The 22,322-nt window shown below is 47.0% G+C and overlaps 1 protein-coding gene across 3 annotated transcripts in view; it reads left to right on the forward strand.

Annotated features, from left to right (window-relative positions):
* OVCH1 (ovochymase 1) overlaps positions 1 to 22,322 on the forward strand; it is a 39,693-nt gene that overhangs the window by 2,145 nt on the left and 15,226 nt on the right. For all 3 annotated transcript variants that reach the window (XM_083831013.1, XM_083831012.1, XM_083831014.1), the window contains exons 3-22: positions 619 to 737; positions 1,467 to 1,564; positions 4,320 to 4,492; positions 5,947 to 6,042; positions 7,130 to 7,284; positions 7,830 to 8,022; positions 9,134 to 9,254; positions 9,870 to 10,003; positions 10,867 to 11,007; positions 11,183 to 11,313; positions 12,329 to 12,422; positions 14,078 to 14,206; positions 14,658 to 14,726; positions 15,180 to 15,360; positions 15,760 to 15,832; positions 16,495 to 16,690; positions 16,799 to 16,953; positions 17,774 to 17,930; positions 19,677 to 19,784; positions 21,905 to 22,126. In XM_083831013.1, the coding sequence (XP_083687139.1) occupies positions 619 to 737; positions 1,467 to 1,564; positions 4,320 to 4,492; positions 5,947 to 6,042; positions 7,130 to 7,284; positions 7,830 to 8,022; positions 9,134 to 9,254; positions 9,870 to 10,003; positions 10,867 to 11,007; positions 11,183 to 11,313; positions 12,329 to 12,422; positions 14,078 to 14,206; positions 14,658 to 14,726; positions 15,180 to 15,360; positions 15,760 to 15,832; positions 16,495 to 16,690; positions 16,799 to 16,953; positions 17,774 to 17,930; positions 19,677 to 19,784; positions 21,905 to 22,126 (2,745 nt within the window). The remainder of the gene's footprint in view (positions 1 to 618; positions 738 to 1,466; positions 1,565 to 4,319; positions 4,493 to 5,946; positions 6,043 to 7,129; positions 7,285 to 7,829; positions 8,023 to 9,133; positions 9,255 to 9,869; positions 10,004 to 10,866; positions 11,008 to 11,182; positions 11,314 to 12,328; positions 12,423 to 14,077; positions 14,207 to 14,657; positions 14,727 to 15,179; positions 15,361 to 15,759; positions 15,833 to 16,494; positions 16,691 to 16,798; positions 16,954 to 17,773; positions 17,931 to 19,676; positions 19,785 to 21,904; positions 22,127 to 22,322) is intronic.

Raw genomic sequence — 22,322 nt, forward strand, 5'->3', positions numbered from 1 at the left:
AGCTCTAAGTCAAACTTTCCCCGGGCTCCTTGTCCGCATTTCTAAGGCGCGATTGATGCCAAAAGCAACGTGAGAAAGCTTTGTCTCCTTGCAATCTGTTTCAGACAGAAGCCAAGACTGAGCGCTGGGTCAGCTCGATTCAGAGATGAGATCTTTCGTGACGACTTTAGTTGCTCTGGTTAAGCGCTGCAGGGCACTGCTTAGATGTGGAAGCTTTGAAATAATCAGCTTTGAATAAAGTCAGGCAACATCATTATAATCTGTTGCACTTGTTACTTATTTTTTTAAGTCCTAGTTGCATTTTGTTAAGCATAACTAGACTACTGGATGAGATCTAAATTTGCTTTTCTATGACTGTGCACACATTGAGAAAGCAGCTCACAGGATACCTCGGTTTTGCACACATCAGCTTCTCATCAAGAAATGCAGTTTGTGTGTTTTCATTTACCTCCATATAATTGCCTTCAGCTTGAAGCTCAGACTGGAGTCAGAAAAACTGTGACACCTGGGATTTGTGCCCTGTTAATTCCCCACCTGCCAGAAGGGTTTAAGGTGATGCAATTGAGCTTGTGGGGGCTGCATCACTGCAAAGCACTCTTGTTTCTGTCCTCACTGCAGGTCTGAAATGTGGACTTCGTCCCATTGATCTGGAGAGCCCGGAGGATGTTCTGCCGCTGGGGTTCTTCTCTCGAATTGTTGGAGGAAGAGAGACGGTGCCCGGGGGACAGCCCTGGCAGGTCTGAGTGGCAGTGCATTCCCTCAGTCATGGGGAAGGGGGAGTTGAAGCTGGAGTAAGCTTTCTTTCCTCCTCAAGTCATTGAACACTGCTTGCTCAGGAGTGGAAGATGCACTAAAAAAAAATCCCTCTTGCCTGCTTTTTCAGGCTGGTCGCCTCTAGAAGTGGGGAAGAATAAGCTAATCTAATGGTTAAGAAAAGATCTCTGGCTGGTATGAGCTGATGCAGCTGCAGAGCTTTTGTGGGTCTGAGGGATTTTATGGTACAGAGTTTGCAGAGGCAGGCGGGATGAACAGACACTCCTCTGGTGCCCTGCTACAGAGGAAAGTTGGTATTTATCACCTCCCTCTTCCCCAAAACCAGTCCCTACACATGCAGAAGCTTGGAGTTGTATATGGGTAGTAGTGTGAAGGGTAGTAAGGTCCTTTAGGAGGAGAAGTATGGCATAGGGAGAGAGCAGTGTGCTGGGATCAGGTGGATGCCTGGGATCCCTGGGTAGTGTCAAGCTCTGGGGATGCTCTTGCAGCAGTAATAAAGAGGAGTGGAACCTCTGCCTCATCTGCTCTGTTTTGGGGTGCTCCAGGGTTTTGTTCCTCTCAAATACTGCTGGGGCTGAAGGCCTCATGTCAGCCACAGCTTGGAAATGACTTCTCTGGGCTGATCTCTGACCTCATTTTGGTAAGAAACAGGAGTCACCTCATCTAAAACATATCTGACCCTTTCTTTGAAGGTGTCCCTCAAACTGGGCCGTTTCCATATCTGTGGTGGCAGTCTGGTCCGAGAAGACGTGGTTATTACCGCTGCTCACTGCGTGGTCAACCTGGAGCAGTAAGTCCCCCTGTCCTGACTCTCACTCCTGAAACACCTCACAGCTTGGGCTCCTGTTGTGACTGCGAGGGGGTTCCTGGGCCCAGGTGTGGAGCCTGCTGGTCAGGGAGGGCAGGAGAGACACCTGTGGGGCCGAGAGGGGCCAGTGCTTTGCTATGGCCAGCTCCATGGGACGTGTCACTACGGGGCCATGGGCCTGTGAGTGATTTGTGAGAGCAAGCACCCTGCTTGCTCTCATTCAATCTCTGCACGCTTGTCCCCAGAGCCTGAGGAGAGGGCTCCCCACCACAGGGAGTCTGCAACTCAAATTCAGGTGTCCTGTTCAGTGCAAGTACTATATATTTGTGTGGGGAAACTACAAAGAGTAGCCGAAAGGTTTTAGTGATGTGAGTCCCGTATGCGTCACTGCAGCACAGTGCCGGCGTGACCTTACTGGGCCTGCTGCAGAGTAATGCCCTCTGCTACTGTGGTGCCCTCCCTTCACAGATGTCGGTGCTCCGGAAAATACTATTTTCCTGTCCTTCCGCAGAGGACAGACAGCTGTCCCCTGGGTCCTGTCCCTGCTCCCTGGACCATTTCTGTACTTGGGAGCTCTGTGAGGTGTGGGCAGCCCTGGGGCACGTATCAGGGTGTGGGAGATCTGTGTCACCATGATTCTTCTTAAATGCCTGTATTGCTGATTTTAAGAGCTTTGTCTCTAAAAGACTCCTCTGGATGCTTGCTTAGGCCAGCAAAGCATTTCTGAGACAGAAGGAGCAGCAGTGAAGCTTCCTGGTAAAAGCAGCCCTGGCATCTGTCCTATTTCTCATAGCAGTCACTGGCTTCTGTACTTCTAATGCAAGACCAACTTCACAGGTCATGCTAAAGACCTTTTAATGGGCAGGGACAATGATATGTGACACCTTTGCCAGCCCTTTTATAATCCATTATACTGCAGTGGCAGGCCAGTTAGTTTCACATCTGTTTCTTACTGAACTTTAGCATCACTTCTGAGGACTGATGTTGAATGATGACAAAGTTGCTGTGGTATAAAAATTTTAATGGGCAAGACACCTGCTTGTTCCTGTATGCAGTAAGAAACTAGCTTGTGCTTCTACTCTCAACAATTACGCTGCTAATGCTGTTCCTGTGTTCCCATCTACTGTGGGATTTGCACTGCTAGGCAGCTCTGGGTGCCAGAAATTGCTGGGAAATGCAGCAACTTTCCAGTTTCAGTAAACAGTCTCTGGAGATTAATGAACCTACTGACACAGCTCAGCTTACTTATGTCTGAAAGTGATTAGAAAACGAGAAGAAGGGTTTCCCTAGGTGAAAATATATCTATATGTATCTTAATTTACTGGAAAACACTGAAGCACAGGCTTGCACTGAACACCTCCACCCCCTAATTCCCCCCAATGCTTTGATTCTGAAGGCTTGGTGCCACACCTGAAGGCAGGCAGCTTTAATGTGTGTACCTGCCAGGCTGCCTGGATTTGCCACCTCTGAGGGCTGCGTGGCTGAAATAGCACGGTGTAATTCACAGCAGTCGGGCTTTCATGAAGGGCTATAATGCCATGGAGATTGTAGAGGAGATTGAGGGCAGGTAGTTCAAAAACCCCAGAAAACTACTATAAATCAGTAATAAATAGGCTTCAAAGCTCTTGTCTGAGCACCGAGGTTTTTTGGACTCCCAGGTGAATGTAGGCTGGAGAAAAGAGGCAGTCAGTCCAGGTCTGAGTTTTGTCCTGTTTCAGTAGTGCAGGCAGACCTTTTAATCAGCCCTAATTGTGAAGATCTCAAGACAAGCTTGCTGCTGTGTTGTATCCTGCACTGTGAGTTTGTAATGAGACACTGGCAGCTGAAACAAAGATGAGTTGTGTGGCTGTTTTGGGTATTCCTGGTGGTGCCCGCTGCTGTATCTGTGAGCCCAGTTCATGTGTCCCATCAAGGATAATACTGTCCCACCCTGCAGCTTTCAGTGCACTTGCTGTAGTACTCAGAGGTGTAGTTCCTCTACTGTCCCTCTAGTTATTGGGTATGACAGCTCTGATAGCATAACGACCTAATTGCTAAAAGACGTAGTAAATGGCTTTGACTATGCTGGAGCTGATTGCTCTAAGTTTAACTGTGACAATATATTGCTTATAAAATATGCAGAAAACTGTAATGGGCATAAACTTGTCTAGCATTAATTTAATCCATGTGTAGCTGTCTGAAAACATCGTAACAGCTCTTCGATGTCTGCTTCTGCTCATCTCCTGAATGCACTGATAACAAAATTAGGACAGAGGATTTATGAGGCCAAAACTACTCTGGCATTCAGTTCCCATTGATTTTGAGGCTCCTCCTGTGCATTTAGGAACCTGGGCTGCAGGTAACAACGGTAACAAGGTAACAAGCTTTGTTTCAGGGCTGAAACCAGTGGAGAGGTTGGGTGAGGCCCAAGGCAACAGATACTGTCCTTTATCCCATCCAGGCTGGCTGCAGTAGAATCTGCTGGGACATCTTCTGGCAGCTCTGCGCTGGCTGGCTTGATGGATAACAGATGAAACAAGCCTGTTCATTCATTTAAAAGTCCAGCTTTTCCAACTGGAGATCAGTGAATCCTGAGTGGCTGCTGAAGTGAAGTCAGCCCAGCTGGAAGTCCAGTTCCCAGTGCAGGAGCACGCTGCAGGGTTGCAGCACCCATGCCTGACTGGGACCTTGCAGGAAATATTTTGCGTTGTGACGGCAGCCCTCTCCCGTATCATGTTGGCACTTTTTTTCCTACCAGGAAACTCCTGAAGAGCCTGGTGGTGACAGTGGGGGAACACCACCTCCAGCGGGTGGACAGGCAGGAGCAGAGCATCCCCGTCTTGCATGTGTTCGTCCACCCTGGGTTCAACCGGCTACACTACATGGACTGCGATGTGGCTGTGCTGCGCCTGCAGCACCCAGCCCGCTTTGGTAAGCGGGAGCTCGAGGAGTGGAGGGGTCTTGATGTGGTGAAAGTCCCCTTAGTTTTGCTTTTAATTCTCATCAAAGTAACACAGTCAGGTTAACTCTAGTCTAATCTGAAGGGACTTAGATTAATTGTCACGAAGTTTGTCCCTTGGGTCAGGGTCTGTGCTTTGAATACGCCCATGTCTTCCTTGTGCACCAGGTTCCCCTGTGCCTTTGTGCTCCCTTCATACAAGTGGTGCCAGTGCTGTTTCCTTCAGCCCAGCTGTGCTGATGCTGAGTCTTGGTGAGCTGCTGGAAAGCTATCAGCTTCCTCTTGGCTGTGACCCCTGGCTGTTTGTTAGCAGTGGGCTGCGAGGGTCCTGCCCACTGAGATGCAGGCTGGATTAAAACCTGCTTGCTTTAAACACTTCTGCAGGCAAAGGCAAAGCCTCTGGAGATAATTTTAGGGCCTCAGTGTTAGGAAAGTAGTACAAATCTCCCTTCCTACACTTTTCAAAAGCAGTTCCCTGAGCTATTATATAGAGCTCTGCTGAGTTACAGCCAACTGGCCATGCCTGACTGTGACCATCAGATGGCAGATCAGCCAACATAAAATAACCTTCTGTCACTTCTCAGATCACTGGTTCGGATGCTGGTAGTCTCACGTTTTGCCTGTAATGGCAGGAATGTAGGAAATAAGGCCCAAGAGGCATTTGTTTCAGGGCTCAGGCATCCTGACAGTCAGTTTGAGGAAGGCTGCATTGAGGGCTGCCTCTGTGCCTGTACAGCAGCTAAATCGGTGTCTGTAGGCATGAACTGGGCTCAACATCATCCAAGCCCTATGGACAACCTTGGAAAGAAATGACAGGGCTCCCTGCCAAGCCCTTTTGAAGGCTGAACACTGCCAGTGCCCCTTCAAGGCAGCCAAGGAGAATTGTGATCCATTTCTCTGCTAATGACAAGGAAAGACTAGCCAATATGAGCGTGGACTGTAATGAGATGAGCCCTTCAAATTTTTAATGGCCTTCATACCTCCTTTTCTGATACTGATCAGTGCTGGTCCTCACGGAAAAAAATGATATAAAGAATTTCCCAAGCACAGCTCTGTTCCCATGCTGTGCGAGACAGATGTAGGGGTAACGTGCTTTCTTCTTCCCTGTTCTTCCCTATCATGCTGTTCCCCTCTTCCTCTTTTGTCCTCTTCCCCAGTATGCATCTGCTGAAGTTAACATTCAGTGGTAGCTAGCTACCTTCCTGAACTTTCTGAATTTGCCATGTCTCAGTACAAAGTCATTTACAAGTGATTAACTTCAGTTTGTGTGTCTATTTTTATAAACACCCACGTGTGACTGAGGTGTTTTGGGAAGGGGTAAATATGAAATAGTGCAACAAGAAGGGTGCTGTTCATACCTGTAAACCAGATGTGCTCCTGGAAGCGCTGAGTTTGTGTGCTCATCTGTGCACCCTTTCCTCCGCAGGGGACGAGGTCCAGCCAATCTGCCTCCCCCACAGGGATGAAGACTTTGAGGTGGGGACACTGTGTGTGACAAGTGGCTGGGGCAAGGTGTCTGAGGGTGAGTAAACTGGCAGGTCTTGTGGTCACAGCTGCAGGAAGAAAGGGTAGTGAATATGGGAAAGGAGACTTTTTTTTTCAGAAATAGCAAGGCAAAAAAAGGTGACTCCTGTCAGGTGGAGAATTCAAGTACTCTGTTGCTCATCAGGTCTCCTCTGCTTGTCACTACCATCACCTGGTAGAGATGTGCAGATCAGCATTTTCCTGCAGCATGGGACCTTGGTGCTCATTAGCAAAGGTTGCACTCTGCAGTGCTGCTGTGCATATTCAGGCACGTATATCAGAGCCTCTTGAAAGCAGAACCGTCCTTACAAGGTGTTACAAGAGTGGGAATAGTTCCTTTGTACTTGATACATATGCTGCCTTTTACATGTCTCCTCCAGATATCAGAAAAGTGTTCCCTCAAAGGAATTGCAGTTGCTTGAGTTTTAGTAGATTTTGATGGAGATGCAAATGCCTGAATATATAGGTACAGGAGTTGCTCCTGGTGATACTTTGTCTGAAACCCTTCTCAGGAGCCCAGGGTGCAGTGAAACAGTTGAGGCAAGCGGCTGCTGCTTTCCCTCCCCAGCTCAGCTGCGTTTCTACATCCCCTGTGGTCTGGGGCTCATCCACAGTAGAGGAGATGCAGAGGAGATGTGCCTGTCCCCCCACGCCCTAGCAGCCCTCCCAGAAGAGAGCACACCGTCTCGCTGCCAGGGCTGGTCACCCATGCTAGCAGCTAGCTGAGGGCTTTGCCCTGGCCCTTGAGAATCTCCAGCCTTGTAGCAGGGCACCTGGGGGAAGAAAGCAGTGTCTGTTTGCCTGACCACCTGCGGAGCGGCCTTCTCCAGCCCTGTTTTGGGGCACTCTTCTCTGCATTGGCGGGTGGCACACCAATGCATTACTTGCCTGGCTCCGTGCCTCTGCTAGGTGGTCCCAAACTGCTTCAGTACATCACTGACCCAGGCAGGTGACCAGTGCTGGACCCCCGGCTGCTTGCGTGGGGTGTTAGGGAAGGGGTGGATACAGCTCCCAGGGGATGAGGGTGCTGCTCAGAGGGACGAGCTGTCATGTGGGTGCTGGACATGGCCTGGTTACTCCTACAGGGGCCGGGGCGCTGGCTCCCGTCCTGCAGGAGGTGGAGCTGCCCCTCATCGACAGCCTGACCTGCAGTGCCCTGCTGAGGGCCATGGACCTGCCGCCCGTGCAGGGCTCCATGCTGTGTGCAGGATTTCCCGACGGCGGGAGGGATGCCTGCAAGGTAAGAGCTCCTCCAGCCAGGCTCCTGCTGGGCAGCAGGCCTGGCCTGTCCGTCTGCAAGCCTCGTCTTCTCTGGGGAGAGAGGGAGGCAGCAGCACTGATGTGCTGTCAGCACTCTGCTGAGCAAGAACTTTCCAAGGAGCTTCAGGATAACAAAGGCAGGAGGGATCTCCTGATGGTGGGAGTAGGGGAGTGGGTAGGAGGCTGAAAAGTAGCTGCTGTCTTGCCTGCACCTGCCCTGTGCGTTGCTAAAGGCAGGAGCTCCATCTCAGCATCCAAATGCCACCACCCTGATGAAACCGGGGGGACCTTCAGTGGTGGCGCTCTGGGAAGTGGGTGAGGGAGCCTGGCAGTGCTACCAGGAAGCTGGAAGGAGGGCAGATCCTACCTTTCCCATGAGGTTTCCCTGCGCACACCCAGGCCCCTGGGACTGGGGAGAAGCAAACAGGGCTGTGCTGGCTGCTGCAGTAAAGCTGACCTGTTATGCAGGACTGCCAGGTTGCTGCTGCTGGCATAGGGGAAAACGGCACCTTTCCACCCCAACAGGGTGACTCTGGGGGGCCCCTTGCATGTCTGAGGACTGGCGGCACCTGGACGCTGGCCGGCGTGGTGTCCTGGGGGGTCGGTTGTGCCAGAGGATGGGATGCCAGCAGGAGAAGCACCACAGCTCGGGGCTCCCCGGGTGTCTTCTCCCGGGTGGCTGCAGTCATGGACTTCATTGCCCAGCACATGGCAGCCGGTAGGTATGAGTACCAGAAGGCTCTTTCCTCTTCTATCTGTTCAGCACCATAGGGATTCATGTGCTGCTGCTCCACCCACAGCACTTCTCTTTAGTTTCCAGCTGATGCCTCAGCAGCAAAGTTTTGTTTTGTTTTTTTAATTTGCTGCTGCAAAACCAAAGGTTTAGGCAGATTTTTTTTCCCCCTTCATAAACCTTGATGTAGTAGCAGATCTGGCCTCTGCATCCCTTGAAGGAAGAGCAGAAGGCTGCTCAAGCTGCCCTGTTCCTGGATGGATGCAGCCCTCCCAGCTGGGAGAAGTGTCCCCGAGTGCTGTGTATCAGCCCTGCTCTAATAAAGCTCCCTTTGAGCACTAGCCAGCTCCAGACCCGAGCCGCTTTTGTGCTCCTGAAATGTCACACGGGAGTGATGGGGGTTGTCTCCTACTCAAACACAACTTTGAATGCATGTGGGAAGAGGTGTGCTATATTGAGTGCCGCAATTGTAGCGGCTTATCACAAGTGCCTTTTAGAGCCAGGCATAGGTCTGGGCACACACTCCCTGCAGGCCACTTGTATTTTCCTGTACGGATGATTACAGTGCTAATGCAAGTTATTAAGGAGATGGTGTTATTTCTGTCACAGCCATCAAAGCCGAGGTGTTGGTGTTAACTAATACCCAACCCATTACGGCTTTGCTAGGGATCCTTAATGGTTGTGCGTTCAAAGCGGGGCTGTCTGCAGCTGAGGATGTGCCTTTTAATTGGGAACAATAACTGCAAGGAGTAGAAGCCACGTGGCTACAAAGCAGCTGCATAGGGCTCTGCAAAGCAGAGCTATCGGGATCCACATGGATCAAATGCCCATAGAAAATGAAGGATGGAACAAAACGGTGCTGAATTAAAAATAAGCTTGGAGCAGGCACGTCAGCTCTTAGCAGGGTGAATGAATGCAGGCCCAGTGTGTTGGCAGCACAAATCCTGTAATATTGGAGATTTTTAAGTAGGATTTTGGGAAAGAAATTAACTTTTGAGGTTTCTTTCAACTCTGTCAAGCACTCCTGGTTTGAAGGAAATGCAGTGCCATAGCTTGTGCCTGGGCTGGTAGTGCCATGATACTTTTCTCTCCCTAGCTGCCGTGCCAAGCCCCCTTCCTGTGCCAGACCAGTGCAGTCCCCAAGGCACACTGGTCTTTGGAGAAAGCGGCCGTGTTCGGTACCCCCAGTCCCTGGAGGATGACTACCCCAACAACAGGTACCTGCTTGGCACCCACTGCAGCACTGCCCAGGGCTCAGAGGCACTGGCTGCTGCTGGCAGTGCCCAGCTCACAGCAGCTCGGTGTTCCCCGCAATGCAAAGCCCCAGCTACGCTCACTGGGCAGGGTAATGCTGCAAGGAGAGGAAGACACAAAATCTGTTTGTAACAGATTCTGTCTGAGCCCTGCTCACAAAATGGTTGTGGCTGGCTAGAGATCTGTCGTGCCTTCTGTGGTCCAGCCATATCCTTGTCATCTCACAGAAAGAAGCTTTCAGCCTCTTGCAAGAGGCGCAGAAATGAGATCAGCTGGGCTGGTGGTGCCATTAGCACAACACAAAGCTGTCACTACTGTAAGGAAGGATCACTATCTCCCTAGCGCCAAACAAATCCACAGCACTCTTCTGCTATTGGTAACTCTCTGCTCAGATGATGATAATATAACAGATTATTTTATAAAAATAACATTACCAAGTGGAGTTGGTGACCTCGGTTGTCAGCTTCTGGTGCATGCTTGCAGGAAGGTAGTTGCTGGAGGTTCCCAGCCCAAGGAGGGACTGACCAGGGCTAGGCTCAGCCAAGCAGATACATGCCTTTACTATTGCTTGCTTCTAGCCTGTGCACCTGGAACATAACAGTGCCGGAGGAGAAAATCATCCTGATATACTTCACTAAATTAGATGTAGAGTACCAAGTTGGATGTGACCGTGACTACGTGTCCCTCTACTCAAGCAGAAGAGAGCTGATCAGTAAGTCTGGATGCTTTAGAGATGTGAGGAGAACTGGGAATTATTTCTTTCATTCATTGTCATAAGGAACAGCAAATCTAGCTGGCTTTGAGAAGCCTTTCTTTGTGCTATGAATCTAACAAGGCAGAGGTGACCCCAAATGGAGTGGGACAAGTGGAACTGAGGGACATGTTCATATTTATGTTCGCTTCTAGTGTAGTGTGGTGGGCTAACATGTCTCAACAGTGCCTTTTAGCTGCGCATAATTCTGTGCCCTGTCTGCCTTGTCTCCTATATACCTGCTTTGTTCCTGTGGACCATGGGTAGCACAGAAAACTGAGTGTTTAGCTTTGTTTGGCTGGTGCATATCCAGGTGACTTTCTGATGTGCTAGCACTGCCAACAAGTGTGTTAGAGATGCAGCTCAGAAAGGCTATTTGTTGTTTCAAAACTGGTTATATGGCACAGCAAGCATACAGATTACCAAGTAACTGTAGAGGTGAGACCAAAACAGAAGGGACCTCTTGTCCCTTTGTAAGGTGCTCTTAGTACTGAACTGATAAATATTTCAAGTAAATGCTGACTACTTCTCCCCTCTTAGTACTAATGACCATGTGCTAATAATAGCCTAACATCCCTCGTCCATGCAATTCATCCTCTAGAAATACTTGGTTGTTCATGCAGTTGTTTTGGATGAAGTCCCATCTCTTCAGTTTTTCTCTACATCCTCTAAATAATTTATAGGTAATGAAGGCTGAACAGTCTCCCCATTCAGTGTGAGACGAGACCTTCGTAATGGGATCCAGCTTAATGAATCACTGCAAGATTTGCCTGAATAAATGTGTGCTCTGTTCACGTTTACCACCAAATCCTTGCCTCCCTCAGGCAAAGTCTGTGGGAACGTGTTCCCAGCCCCTCTGCTGGTAGAGTCGGACCAGGCCACCATTACATTTGTTTCTGATGGGAGCAACACTGGCCGTGGGTTTGAACTCACCTTCACAGCTGTCCATAAGGAGTCCGAAGCAGGTGACCTTGCCTACACTGTAGAAACTCCTCTCCTTTCCTTTCTGACCCCTTTAAAATTAAAAGCTATCCTTAGCTTGCCTGGCAACCTTAAAAATCAAGTTGTTGGTGTGAGCTTTTTAAAAGCGGTGTGTAATCCCAGCTGCTAAGCTGTCTCCTTTCTCGGTCTGTGTTGCAGGTTCAGGCTGTGGGAGTGTTGCAATGCTGGAGGAAGAGGGGAAGATTGATTCTGCAAACTACCCTGGCTTGTATCCCAGGAACACCAAGTGCCACTGGCTCATTGAGGCTCCAGTAGAGTATGCTGTAAAGGTAATAAAAGGAGAAACTGCACTTAAACCTCTGCACTGTGAACAGTTCAGAGGAGTGATTCAATAAAATCCTGCCAGAACATCTGTGACGCGCAAGACCGTAAATTGTAAGGTTCTAGGTCACTGATTCTTTGCAGGGCATATTTTGTCAATTAGGCATCACCTCTGAACTTGTGTGCAGAGCTGCTGTGACTGTTGTAAGTGCTTCAGGTCTGCAGGCACCAATACCATCTCTGCATAGCTTTGCCTTGAAGTCCAGCACAGAGTTCTGAGGGTAAAAGGGAGGTAGAGCTCATGTTGCAAACAACAGCCAGCTTCTTCCTCACGGCAGTGTCAATACCCCCAAGCTACTCCTTAGCCCTATACCAAGATGTTTGCTTCTTGTTGCGCATGAGCTGTGTGTAATAGTTCCTACTCATAGTAACAGCATCTCTTTATTTTTACTGCATGTCACTCCTAGTGTGCAGCAAGCATCCGGCTGAGCTTTTCCCACAGTGCCATCTTACATTGTTCAGAGCAGCAACATCTTTCATCCCCTACCGCCTTGGCTAAGGGTTGGAAAACTATATTAAACCTAGTGATGCTCAAGGGTATGAAAACCTATTCTTTGGGTTGCCACTGCTCTGTCAGTGTGAGAATTTGTGGTATGGATTAAAAACAAACCAAACAAAAAAATCACCCACTCTCTGTGCTTAAAGGAAAAGCTCTTGAAAGGGTGTTCCATGTGGGATACTGACCCTTCAAAAGTACAAAACAGCAGAAATCCCTGAAGGCAAAGCTTAGGCCAGATGCATCCTCTGCAGTCCTGTCTGTAGCTGTGCACAAGGGTGAGCAGTCAGCATCATCATGCCAAGGTGGCCCACAGGCCATTTTGATGGAAAGGGTGAAACATTTGACAAGAAAAACCATGCCCAAATTCCTAAATGTAATCTTTCTCCAGCTCAAGGTTAAAAAGACTATGTGCTTCAGATATTACTCCACTCCTGATGTTTCCTTCTTGCTCGTCCTCTTTGCAGCTGGAGTTTGAAGATTTTGCCCTTGAACTTAGCCCAGGCTGTATTTACGATGCCGTTAATGTTTACAGTGATGCAGAAGAGGAAAACCAGCTGGGTGAGCATGAATACTCTCAGTTTCAAACTAGAAAAAAGCTATGTTGCTTCTGTCTTGCCCACCATGGCCAAGTGTACCATTGGCACAGGAGATCCCATGTCCTGGTTGAGGCTACGCATTTCCAAGGACACCAAGGCTGGTGTTGTGGAGCTGTGTGCAGGACTATGGTTCGTGTCCTGCTGCAGAGCTAGCAGAGCACACAAGTGTGCTGCTGGATCAGATCTCTGCTCTGCATCTCTCTCTCAAAAGAGAGAGCAAGAGCAATTTTGCTCTAAGATTCATTAAGAAGATAAATGTTTAAAGTAAGGCAGAGCGAAAGCATGGCTGTCTATTGGTGTCTAATTCCACTGAAATGGACATAAATTCTTTATGAATTCAGCTAATTTTGTTGAGATTCCATTAATGAAAAATTGCTAACCTGAGGCATCACTTTCCAATGCTTTCAGAAGGAAATTTTTTTTCTAATTATTCACTTTAAATCTGCTTCAGTTTTATCAATATGAAAATCTTTAGTGAAATGTTCTTAATTTTCTTTTCTTGAATATCTGTATTTCCAGATGTTCTTCCTGCTTGGACTAAATGAAAGCATGTTGTAACACTCCAGCTTTTTAAAAAAAAATTTCCAGGCACCACACTCAGTTTAGCAGAGCATATCTATTAAGGTGAAAAGCAATGTAGTGCTCAGAAGTGAAGATATTTGAATTGGATTCTAGCTAACTCTTTATAGGCCTGTATGTGAGCCAAAAGACAGGTGATGAGGAGATGGTGCTCTTTTTTTAAAAAAAAAAAAAACAAACAAACAAACAAATAAGCTGGGTAAGAGGCTGAAACTGTCCTGTGTTTACCAATGAAAAGTAATATTTGGCAAACTGCTTCTGTTTTGTCCCCATCCATTTTGTAGCGGTACTTTAGTAATCTGCATGTGTTTACCAAGTGGTAAATAAATATTAATGTTATAGTTCCATTGAAAAGATATCTGGTTTCCATCGGAAATACATCTATTTAAATGGGAGGAAGAAGGCTGGCAAACTTAAACCTGGAATCTTGCAGGGGAGAGCTTTCAGCATCATCCTGACTCATTTCAGTTGAGGTATGCCTTCCAGCATAGCTTTGCCATAGGAAACTTGGATTCTTACAGGAAAAACTCCTTTGGAATAGAGTGCAAGTTCCCTGTCCAGCTGCAGCTATGGGACTTCCAGATGCTATGCAAACTGAGTGCTCTCAAAAGGAGGAGGAAAACTCTAGTAGCTGTTCTCTAGGTCCTCAAGCTATACACGTAGACCATTTGGGAGAGATTCTGCTGGTACCCCACAATAGTGCCAAATAGTCCTCAAGTGGGGTTTCTTTGTGCAGTAGGGGGCATTCGCACTGTCTGTTCAAGATTACTTGTAATTCCACCATGCAAAAGCTAGGATTATTTTTGCATGTCTGTAACATGATTGTAGAAGATTAATTCTGCCTGCTATTGCTTATGCATGTTACTGACTACCATTGTCATGCAAGTGTCTCTTCTGATCGAAACAAAAACTTCTTCAGGAAGTCTCCGAATATTTAGGGTTTTTGTTTTCTAGAAACCTAGATTAGCTAAAGCAACAAGTGCTTGAGGGATGACATTTAAAAGTCTTAAGAATATACATTCTTGTTCCTTCCCACAGCTAATCTCTGTGGATTCACAACTCCCAAACCAGTGCTGAGTTCGGGAAATACTATGCTGGTGCATTTTGAAAGTGATGAGGAGAACAACTTCAGAGGGTTCAGAGCCCGGCTCACCTTTGTTCTTTCAGGTTAGTAGAGAGATGCCTGCTGTGTCTAATAATGTCTGCATCATCTGCATCTGTTCTTAGATAACCAAGCCTATTGTTTTAGCCTTATCCTGCTGCATTCTGTCAAAATAATTTTAAAACGGAATAGATACTGGTGGCAGATTTCTCTTTCCCGAATAAGGGAGATGAAGCATGGTTTTCTTTTCATTTCTCACTGAGAAACTAGATGACTAACTTCTGATACCTGAAACAAACAGCCTTGTTAATTTTGCCATTCTAATATTCCCCTTGAAAATTTCATTATAGAAGAGTCTTGAACCTGGGGGGCTAGACTGCTATTACTGCTTCCTGCTTTTGTGACCGTGTGGTGGTGGTGGTGAATAACATCTACCTTCAAGTGGGCCCTTTTTTGAGGGGACAGGCAAGAGTTCTTAATCTGAGTAAGAGCTAACTCTTATTTCCTGTCTTGTAGAGGAGGCAAGAAGAGAAGACTCAGGATTAGCGTCTGCACCAATGTTGCCTCTGAGGGATGTCCCCTTAGGTAAAGAAATTAAGTTCTGCTCAGATGATCTGGTCTGCGAAGCCTTAATGTATAAGGATTCAGCAGTGAGGCAGTTGCTGACCTCAGGTCCCCTTTTGTGCACCACTTCCATGGACAAAAAGTGAAAGGGAAGTGCACCATCTCTCATTCCCCATACGTGCAGTATGTTCTCTCTGTTTGGCCATATGCAATTCCTGCAGGTAGTGGGGATACAGGGGTAAAGGGTGGGAGAGGCCTGCTTTCAGTGCCTGAGCCTTGTTTGCTCTCTGAAGTGCTAAACTCCTTAGGATTCCAGCTTTCATCTATCTGTTTTTCCTTCCCCCACCACTTCCAGAAAAGGACAGACAAATTTGGTGTCTCCTGCTTTTGACCTAGCTGTATCTGCTCCGTGAGGTTATCTAGGAAAACAGAAAACTTCCTTCCCAACTTCCAACTCTTCTCTGGCTCTCGCAGACACCTGTGGCCTTCCCCCAGTGACTCCCTGGTGGCTGTTCAAGCGCATTAGCGGGGCTGAGGAGGCCTGTCCTCACTGCTGGCCATGGCACGCTGCCCTGAACTTCCTTGGAGACTACCAGTGCAGCGGGGTTGTCATTAGCCCCACATGGATCCTGACAGCCGCCCACTGTGTGCAGCCGTGAGTGTGTCCAGCATGTCCCCGGCCACCTCTGCTCCTCTCCCCGTGCTGTGTGCTCCCCCTGCTCCTCCAGGCTGGAGAGCTGCAGGTCATACTCACACCTCTGTGTCCGCTGTGAGGCTTCCCTCCTGCCCTTCCTATGTGATGAGTGATTTGGGAGATGGTGATGACTTGGTCTTGCCTGTGAGATCCGTTAAAGTTAATTGGACTGGCTGCAATCAGAGCTGTGGCAAAGCCAGAGCTGATGCAGTGCATTTGTCAGGGTGAGAAGCTCTTGCCCAGCAGTCCTGGGAATAAGTGACTAATTAGAGAAGAGCCAGAAGGGATGTATGACTGCTGAATAAGGAAGCTGTACGGCTGACTGTAAGTAGCTCCAATATGTTTACTTTCATTATACAGATCCAATAAACCCTTGCACTGGACTGTGACAGCAGGAGACCATGACAGAGCCCTGAGAGAGTCAACAGAACAGGTAAAACAAGCAATACCATTAGAAATGTTTACTTTGATATATTTGCCCTTATCATATTTCTCAAAACAGATCTAAGTCCACAAATAAAACTGTCTTGGCAGCAAGACAAAATGACCAGTACATAGCCCACGTTCAGGGATGAGAAAGGAACTCCAGTAACTTGGTCTTTTTCAGCTAACTTGCAGCTTCTAGAAGTATGTTTTATATATATACTTCTTATTACTAGCAGTAAAGACTTAAAAATCTAGCAGATGACTGAGTGTCCTCAATATCTTACTCTCTCAGTGCTGAGCAATACATCTGTCAATAAAATGGTTGCTGACTCTTTCTTCCTGATGGGGAGGAGAGAGAAATAGATGTGGGAAAAAAAAGTGACTCACACCAGTCTTCTGTAATAACCTTACTGACTTGCGTCTGCACAATGGAACAGCCATTGCTGTAGGCTCAGGAGGTCTAAATAATACATCCCAGAAATCTTCTAGGCTGAAAAACTGAGAAGCTGGGGATTTGTCTTCAAAATCCTTGCACCTTCTTAGTTTCTTTTTAATTAGCTTGGCCATTGCTTGTGGGATTTCTGCCCTCTTTTTTACAAGTATGCTTTCAGGATGCACTTAGAAAGTAGCTTGTCCCTTCTTTGCCCTGATCCCTCTGATGCGTTACAGGTGAGACAGGTTAAAACCATTGTGGTGCATCCCCACTTCGATGTGGTGAGCTACGACTCTGACATTGCCCTGGTGCAGCTAGACATCCCTCTGGAGTACAATACTGCTGTGAGGCCAGTGTGTCTGCCCAACAGCACAGAGACGTTATCTTCATCTTCCCTCTGCACTGCATCTGGTTGGGGGATCATTGAAGAAGGTGGGCCTTCTGATTTTTGCATGTTGTCCATTATAAACTGAACATACGCTTCCATCTCTTGTTTTATTCTTCTGCCCAGATCTTACCTAGAATTTATTTCCCAAGCAGATAGGAGCCGATCTAAGCGACTGCAGCAGATGCAAGTGCCTGTGCTTGAGAATGAAATCTGTGAGAGGAATTACTACTTTGGTCACCCTGGAGGGATCACAGCTAGGATGCTTTGTGCTGGCTTTGTTTCTGTGGGAGGCCAGGACCCCTGTCAGGTGAGTTAAAACTAGAGGTGAGCATTCTTGAAGGCATCTGCATATTGGGTGTTGGTAGACCATCTGGGGAAAGAGGCTGGTGAAGACAGGAGAACTGCAAAGGCTGTTAAAAGCTCCAACAACTGCTGTTCCTGAAGTGGACACTACTTTTGTGAACAAGAGGCAGTCAGTCTGTACTGCAGATGTAATGTGCAGTGTTGCTTGGAAGTGGGGCCATAGATTTTAGTATTTGTCTGGACAGTAATGTCCAAGATGCCTGTGGAGGAGATGTTCTTCCCTGCACTTTCCAAGTCCCATTTCTTTTTAGTGAATACTTCCTAATTTTAGCTGGCTTGGAACCCCTTTCAAGGCATGCTCTTCAAGGTAATCTGTGGTGATTTCTATTTTTTATAAAACTCTTGTTCCGAGCAGTGTCTGAGAACTAACTAGTCGCCCTGAAATCATGAGGCAAGCTGGTAAGAACACTTGAGTAAATAAAAGGCAAAGTAATTTACTGAGGCATTGTCAAGCTAAAACGCAGGTTCTGCTCAATACCACAGTCTTATGGTGGACTGATAAATGATGCATACCATAAAATATGATTGACTAGTGCTCTTTGGTTTTCAGCCTGTGCTCAGTCTTTATTCTACACCGATAAGCAAGCCATTAAATCAGTCTTTGTTCCAGATCCAGGGTTGAGCTGCCAGCAGCTCTGTGCCCTGTTCTTGCACAGAGACTTTTTTTTCTTGGGCAAATCTGATCTTTGACAGCTCTCCTCTCAGCTGCAGCAGTGCAGAGGCCAAATGAGAACTGCAAGATCTCCCTGTGTCTTGGTTCCTAGGGTGGTTCTGGTGGCCCCTTGGTTTGCAGGAAGGAAAACGGACCGTTTATTCTTTATGGCGTTGCCAGCTGGGGTGTTGGCTGTGCAAGTCCAAAGAAACCAGGAGTCTACTCAAGGGTGAGGATTTTCCTGGACTGGATAAGACTGACAATGAAAGGTGAGTTTTCCATCTAAACAATCTGAGTCCTGGATATAACTCCTTTGTGGAAAATATTCCAAGTACATTGAGATTTTTGTCTGGTAGACTTTTACAAGAAAGAAGGAAAAAAATCCAGATGGCTTCACTGACTTCCTGCAGACAGTCCCTTCTTCCTCCTCTTCCTTGCACCTTCCTTGTAAGGAGAAAAAAAAAGCTTACTGGAAATTGGAATGGGACTTTCAGAAGCATAAGACTTGTATTTAACACTTCTGGCTCTTAAATGGAATATAATCTCCAGGCAAATACCTTTCTCAGTATAAAGCAGCTGCTGCTGAAAATTCCTACCAGACCCATGCTTTGATAGACAAGATAGTCTGGGACAACAGTAAACTGAACTTGTGTGTGCATGCACATATGTGCAAGATAAATTTCTGCAAAAAAGGTACAAGGGAAAATATTTTATGTACTAGTGAATAAGGACTGATACAATGAAAGTGATGGGTCTCTTACGAAGACAGAGGACCCTGTTCTTAAACTGGGGGCGCTCATCATAGAAGTGAGGGGAGCAAACCTGTATGAAGTACTTTGTGAACCCAGTATTGTCATACTGCTTTGCTGCACCAGCCCTTTCCACTCCTCTTTCCTAGAAGTTTCTTTCCTGCTGAGGTTCATCAGGCCAAGGTGAACACGGCTTTATAGCTTCATTGGTGAATGGAGAAATCCAATCCTGCAAGCTGTTTAATGTGATATGATTCAATAGACTTCAAAGAGCCACCAGATAGCTTCAAGTCTCTTTTTCCATGTTAAATAAACTGATTTGTCATTCTAGAGAAATGTTTCACTTTGGCCTTTGGCTCAAAGTAGCTGTGCTGGGAAACTGCTGATGTAAAACACTTGTCTTCCAAGGCTTTATCCGTCCTCCTTCCCTGCCTGCACACATGTACAGCCAAGAATGTAATTCTCCATTTAGTGAGTATTTGGGATTGTCCCACAACTTTTCTTGGGAAAGAGCTAATCCTGGACAGAGTTTTTGTGTTTCTACCCACCCTATATTTTATTATATTACAGCCAAGGGAAAATGGAAGACTTCTGCTAACAATACTTTTTTTTCTTGTAGCCTGAATAGTGTAGTTATGAGCAGGAAATTAACGTATATATTAAAGAAAAGAGCACTGTGTGGATAATGCTCCATTCTGGGGTCAGATGAGCACTTGGGCTCTGCTGCTTTGTGCTGCAGCTGTCTGTCTTTCTCAATCATGGTGCCATTCATAGTCCCGTGTAGACCTAAGAGAAATGTTAGTACAGGTGCTGACTAAGGGAGAACTTTCTTCCTAGCTAAAACCAGCTAACGAAGCAAGTTATCACTTGTATGGTAGCCAGAACATCCCCACAGGTAAGCTTGCAGCTGGCTGGAGATCTTCCATACCCTTGGATCTGACACAACTGGCTGCTGACCCTGGTGCTCCATAGGCTGTAATGGCTTTTGTGGATTTACTGGAGGTCAGGTAGTTTATGCAGAGGAATTGCTCAGCTCCGTAGCTGTAAATCTTTCCTAGAGGTGGAGGCTCTAGTATTGCATTCAGCTTTTGCACATAGTTTCATATGAAAGGTTCAAAGCCCTGAGGGCTTTTTGAGCCAGATGCTGACCACTGGCTCCTTTACCTGACTTTCATACAGGCGTGATTGCGTGTTGTGAGAAGTGCTTGGCCATGATAACTGTTACTGAGTTTTGTATTAAATGAAGTGCATTGTGCTTCTCCTCAGATTCTGCACAGAGCATGCCACGGGGAAGTAATGCTGTACCTGGAACCTTGGTGCAGGAGCAGCCGGTGAAATTGCCTGCAAAACTACAGGGAGAGGCATCAGCACAGGGTAACTGCACAGCTGTGTGGAGCTGCTGTGTGCAAAAGGCTGCAGCATATGGTCTGCAGGAGGTAGTGGAGCTGGTTCAGTTTGGGGAGCAGCTCTAGGTGGAGCTCAGTAACAAGTGTGAGTCTCCTAAAACACATCTTCTGTATTCTAGACTGAGTTCCTCATGGTAGGGACAATTACTTGATCTCTTGTGCATGTACCTAGCATCACCAGAGCCCTGCTCCTGGGTGAGGAGCTCTGTCAGCTTGTTGCTTTTAAGGCACAGCAAACAGCCCTGTCCTTCTGATGTGCCTCCCCCCACTGATAAAGCATTTGAAAGTTTCTCTACATCTGATACTGTGACAGTGTTGGAGGAGGAATGATGGAAAGGCTGAGGCATTCTCAAGTTACTGGGTGACACTGGCTCTGGCAACAAATAAATGTTCAGGAGGGGATGTGCCACCAGCTCTGCTTGAGGACTTGTGATGTAGCCAGGGTGTTGGCACACATTGTGTGCTTTCCTCTTCTTATTGGCATCCTTGGTGGCGCTGCAAAACATCACACTGCTGAGATAAAAATAGGTCCCTGCAGCGATAAGCAGCAGGAGGGAATGCTTTCCTTGCATTAGCCCAGCAGCTCCAGCACTGGCTAGATGGAGCTGGAAATGCACACAAGCCTCGTGTCTGCACTGGAGCAGGCTTATCTCAGCTGAGCTGCTCATTACTGCCTGAGTTCAAACCATGGCAGGTGCATCGTGCCATGATGACCTGAATCTGGGGCTCACCCTGAATGCAAAAATGATTTTTAAAATGTACCTAGAGACAAGCTTCTGTGTCTCAGCCCCACGGGCTTTACCCTCCTTCCAGATGGCAGCTGTTCCCTGCAGTCCCTGCTGCCAGCACAGGGCCCATGTCTTCCAGCAGTGCTGCATGCAGGCAGGAGCCCTCGCCTTGCCCTTGCACAAAGCTGCATGATTAACTCGTTGCTTTGCAACCCGAGGGGCTCAGCTCTTCCTCCTCCCCCTCGGTGCTCTCAGCACCCCATGCAGGTACGCAGAGACATGGTGTGGTGTCAGCATCCTGTCTTAGCAGAAAGCTCATAAATGTTGGTGTAGGAGGAATCGTGCTTAAACAGAACTAAAGCTGTTCTACAGAGGGTATGACTTGAAAAATTGCCGCCTTGGGAGGCAAACAACCCTATTATACTTGTACTAAAGGGACATACAGTTCTCATTAGTGATCTTGTTTTCTCTCCTCCTGCTCTGTTATAACTACTCAGATGCTTCCAAATATTTCCCTGTTGGATTGGTCTCTTATTTAACAAGTGTTGAGTCTGACTGCACTGTGTATGCTTGTAGCTGCAGGCTAAGCACTCTCCTACTGTTTCTGGAGAACTAGAGAATGAACAGACAAAAGCGTAATATATCATAACTCTCATCAAAGGCTGGCTGCAAGGTCAAGGAAGAATAAATAATTATGTAATTTCTTCCTTAATACTGAGTGAACATTTCAGCTTGGTAGGCTTCTTAGCACGGGGACCTGACCAACCTGGTATGTGTTCATCTGTTTTTTTCAGGCATTGATTTATAGTACAGCTCAAAATGAATCTGCAAGCTGGTCTTCTTTCCTCTACAACCTAGCATCTCACCCCTTTGTTGCCTACCTTGTGTCTGCTGCCTGGGTCTCTGAGGCGAAGGCAACAGGACTACTTCATGATCCTATGCACTTTCAAAGATCCTGCAGGATTGTACCAGTCTGCATGCTGAAGTTAAAAACTATTAATTTTTTTTACTGAAAGGAACACTATTTAGGCAAAATGAATGGATCTGGTTTAAAAAAAATAACCCTATATTTATGCTTAATTTTGTGTGCCCTTCCAGTGACTGCAGTAGCTGTGCTTCTGCCCATGATATCAGCATATTCAGATTTCCATCATATCTAGTAATACCTGTGGAGGTAAAGAGTGAAAGAACGAGTTTCAAAATGTGTGTATGCATGTACACACACCAGAAAACCATTTTCCGCTACTCTTGTTCACCTGCTAGACTGTTTTCGATCATGGGCAGAACTGGCAGGTTTTATATAAAGCTTCTACTGTCTCTTCTTGATGCTTTTATCACTGAAGTGTGTATTTATCCACAGAATGTGCATCAGAAGTGGAGCTAGAAGAGCCCCAGGGGTTTATCTCTGCTCCATCCTTGTCAGGATATGTGGGAAGCCCAGAGTGCTCTTGGATACTCCGTGTGTCTCCGAAGGGCATGGCAAAGATTATGGTAAAGCATCTGTCAATAAGAACATCACCAAACTGCCGGGAGGAGTTTCTTGGGATTTACGAAGAGAGTCAAGGAGGAAGAAAAGAGCTAGGTAAAAACAAGTGATACAACTGAGGATGCTTAGTACTAGGAATTTCTCACTTTTACTTGGGACAGTTTCAGAAAGGGTTTTCATCTCCAACTGCATGGCTCTGATGTGTGGTAGACTTAATTAAATTTAAGAGCCTGGGTAGTAAACTTGACTGAAGCCCTTAATCCGTGTATGCATGCTGCATTGACCCAGTAGA

This window comes from Anser anser (assembly GCF_964211835.1).
Source record: "Anser anser genome assembly, chromosome: 1".
NCBI classification, from domain to species: Eukaryota; Metazoa; Chordata; class Aves; order Anseriformes; family Anatidae; genus Anser; species Anser anser.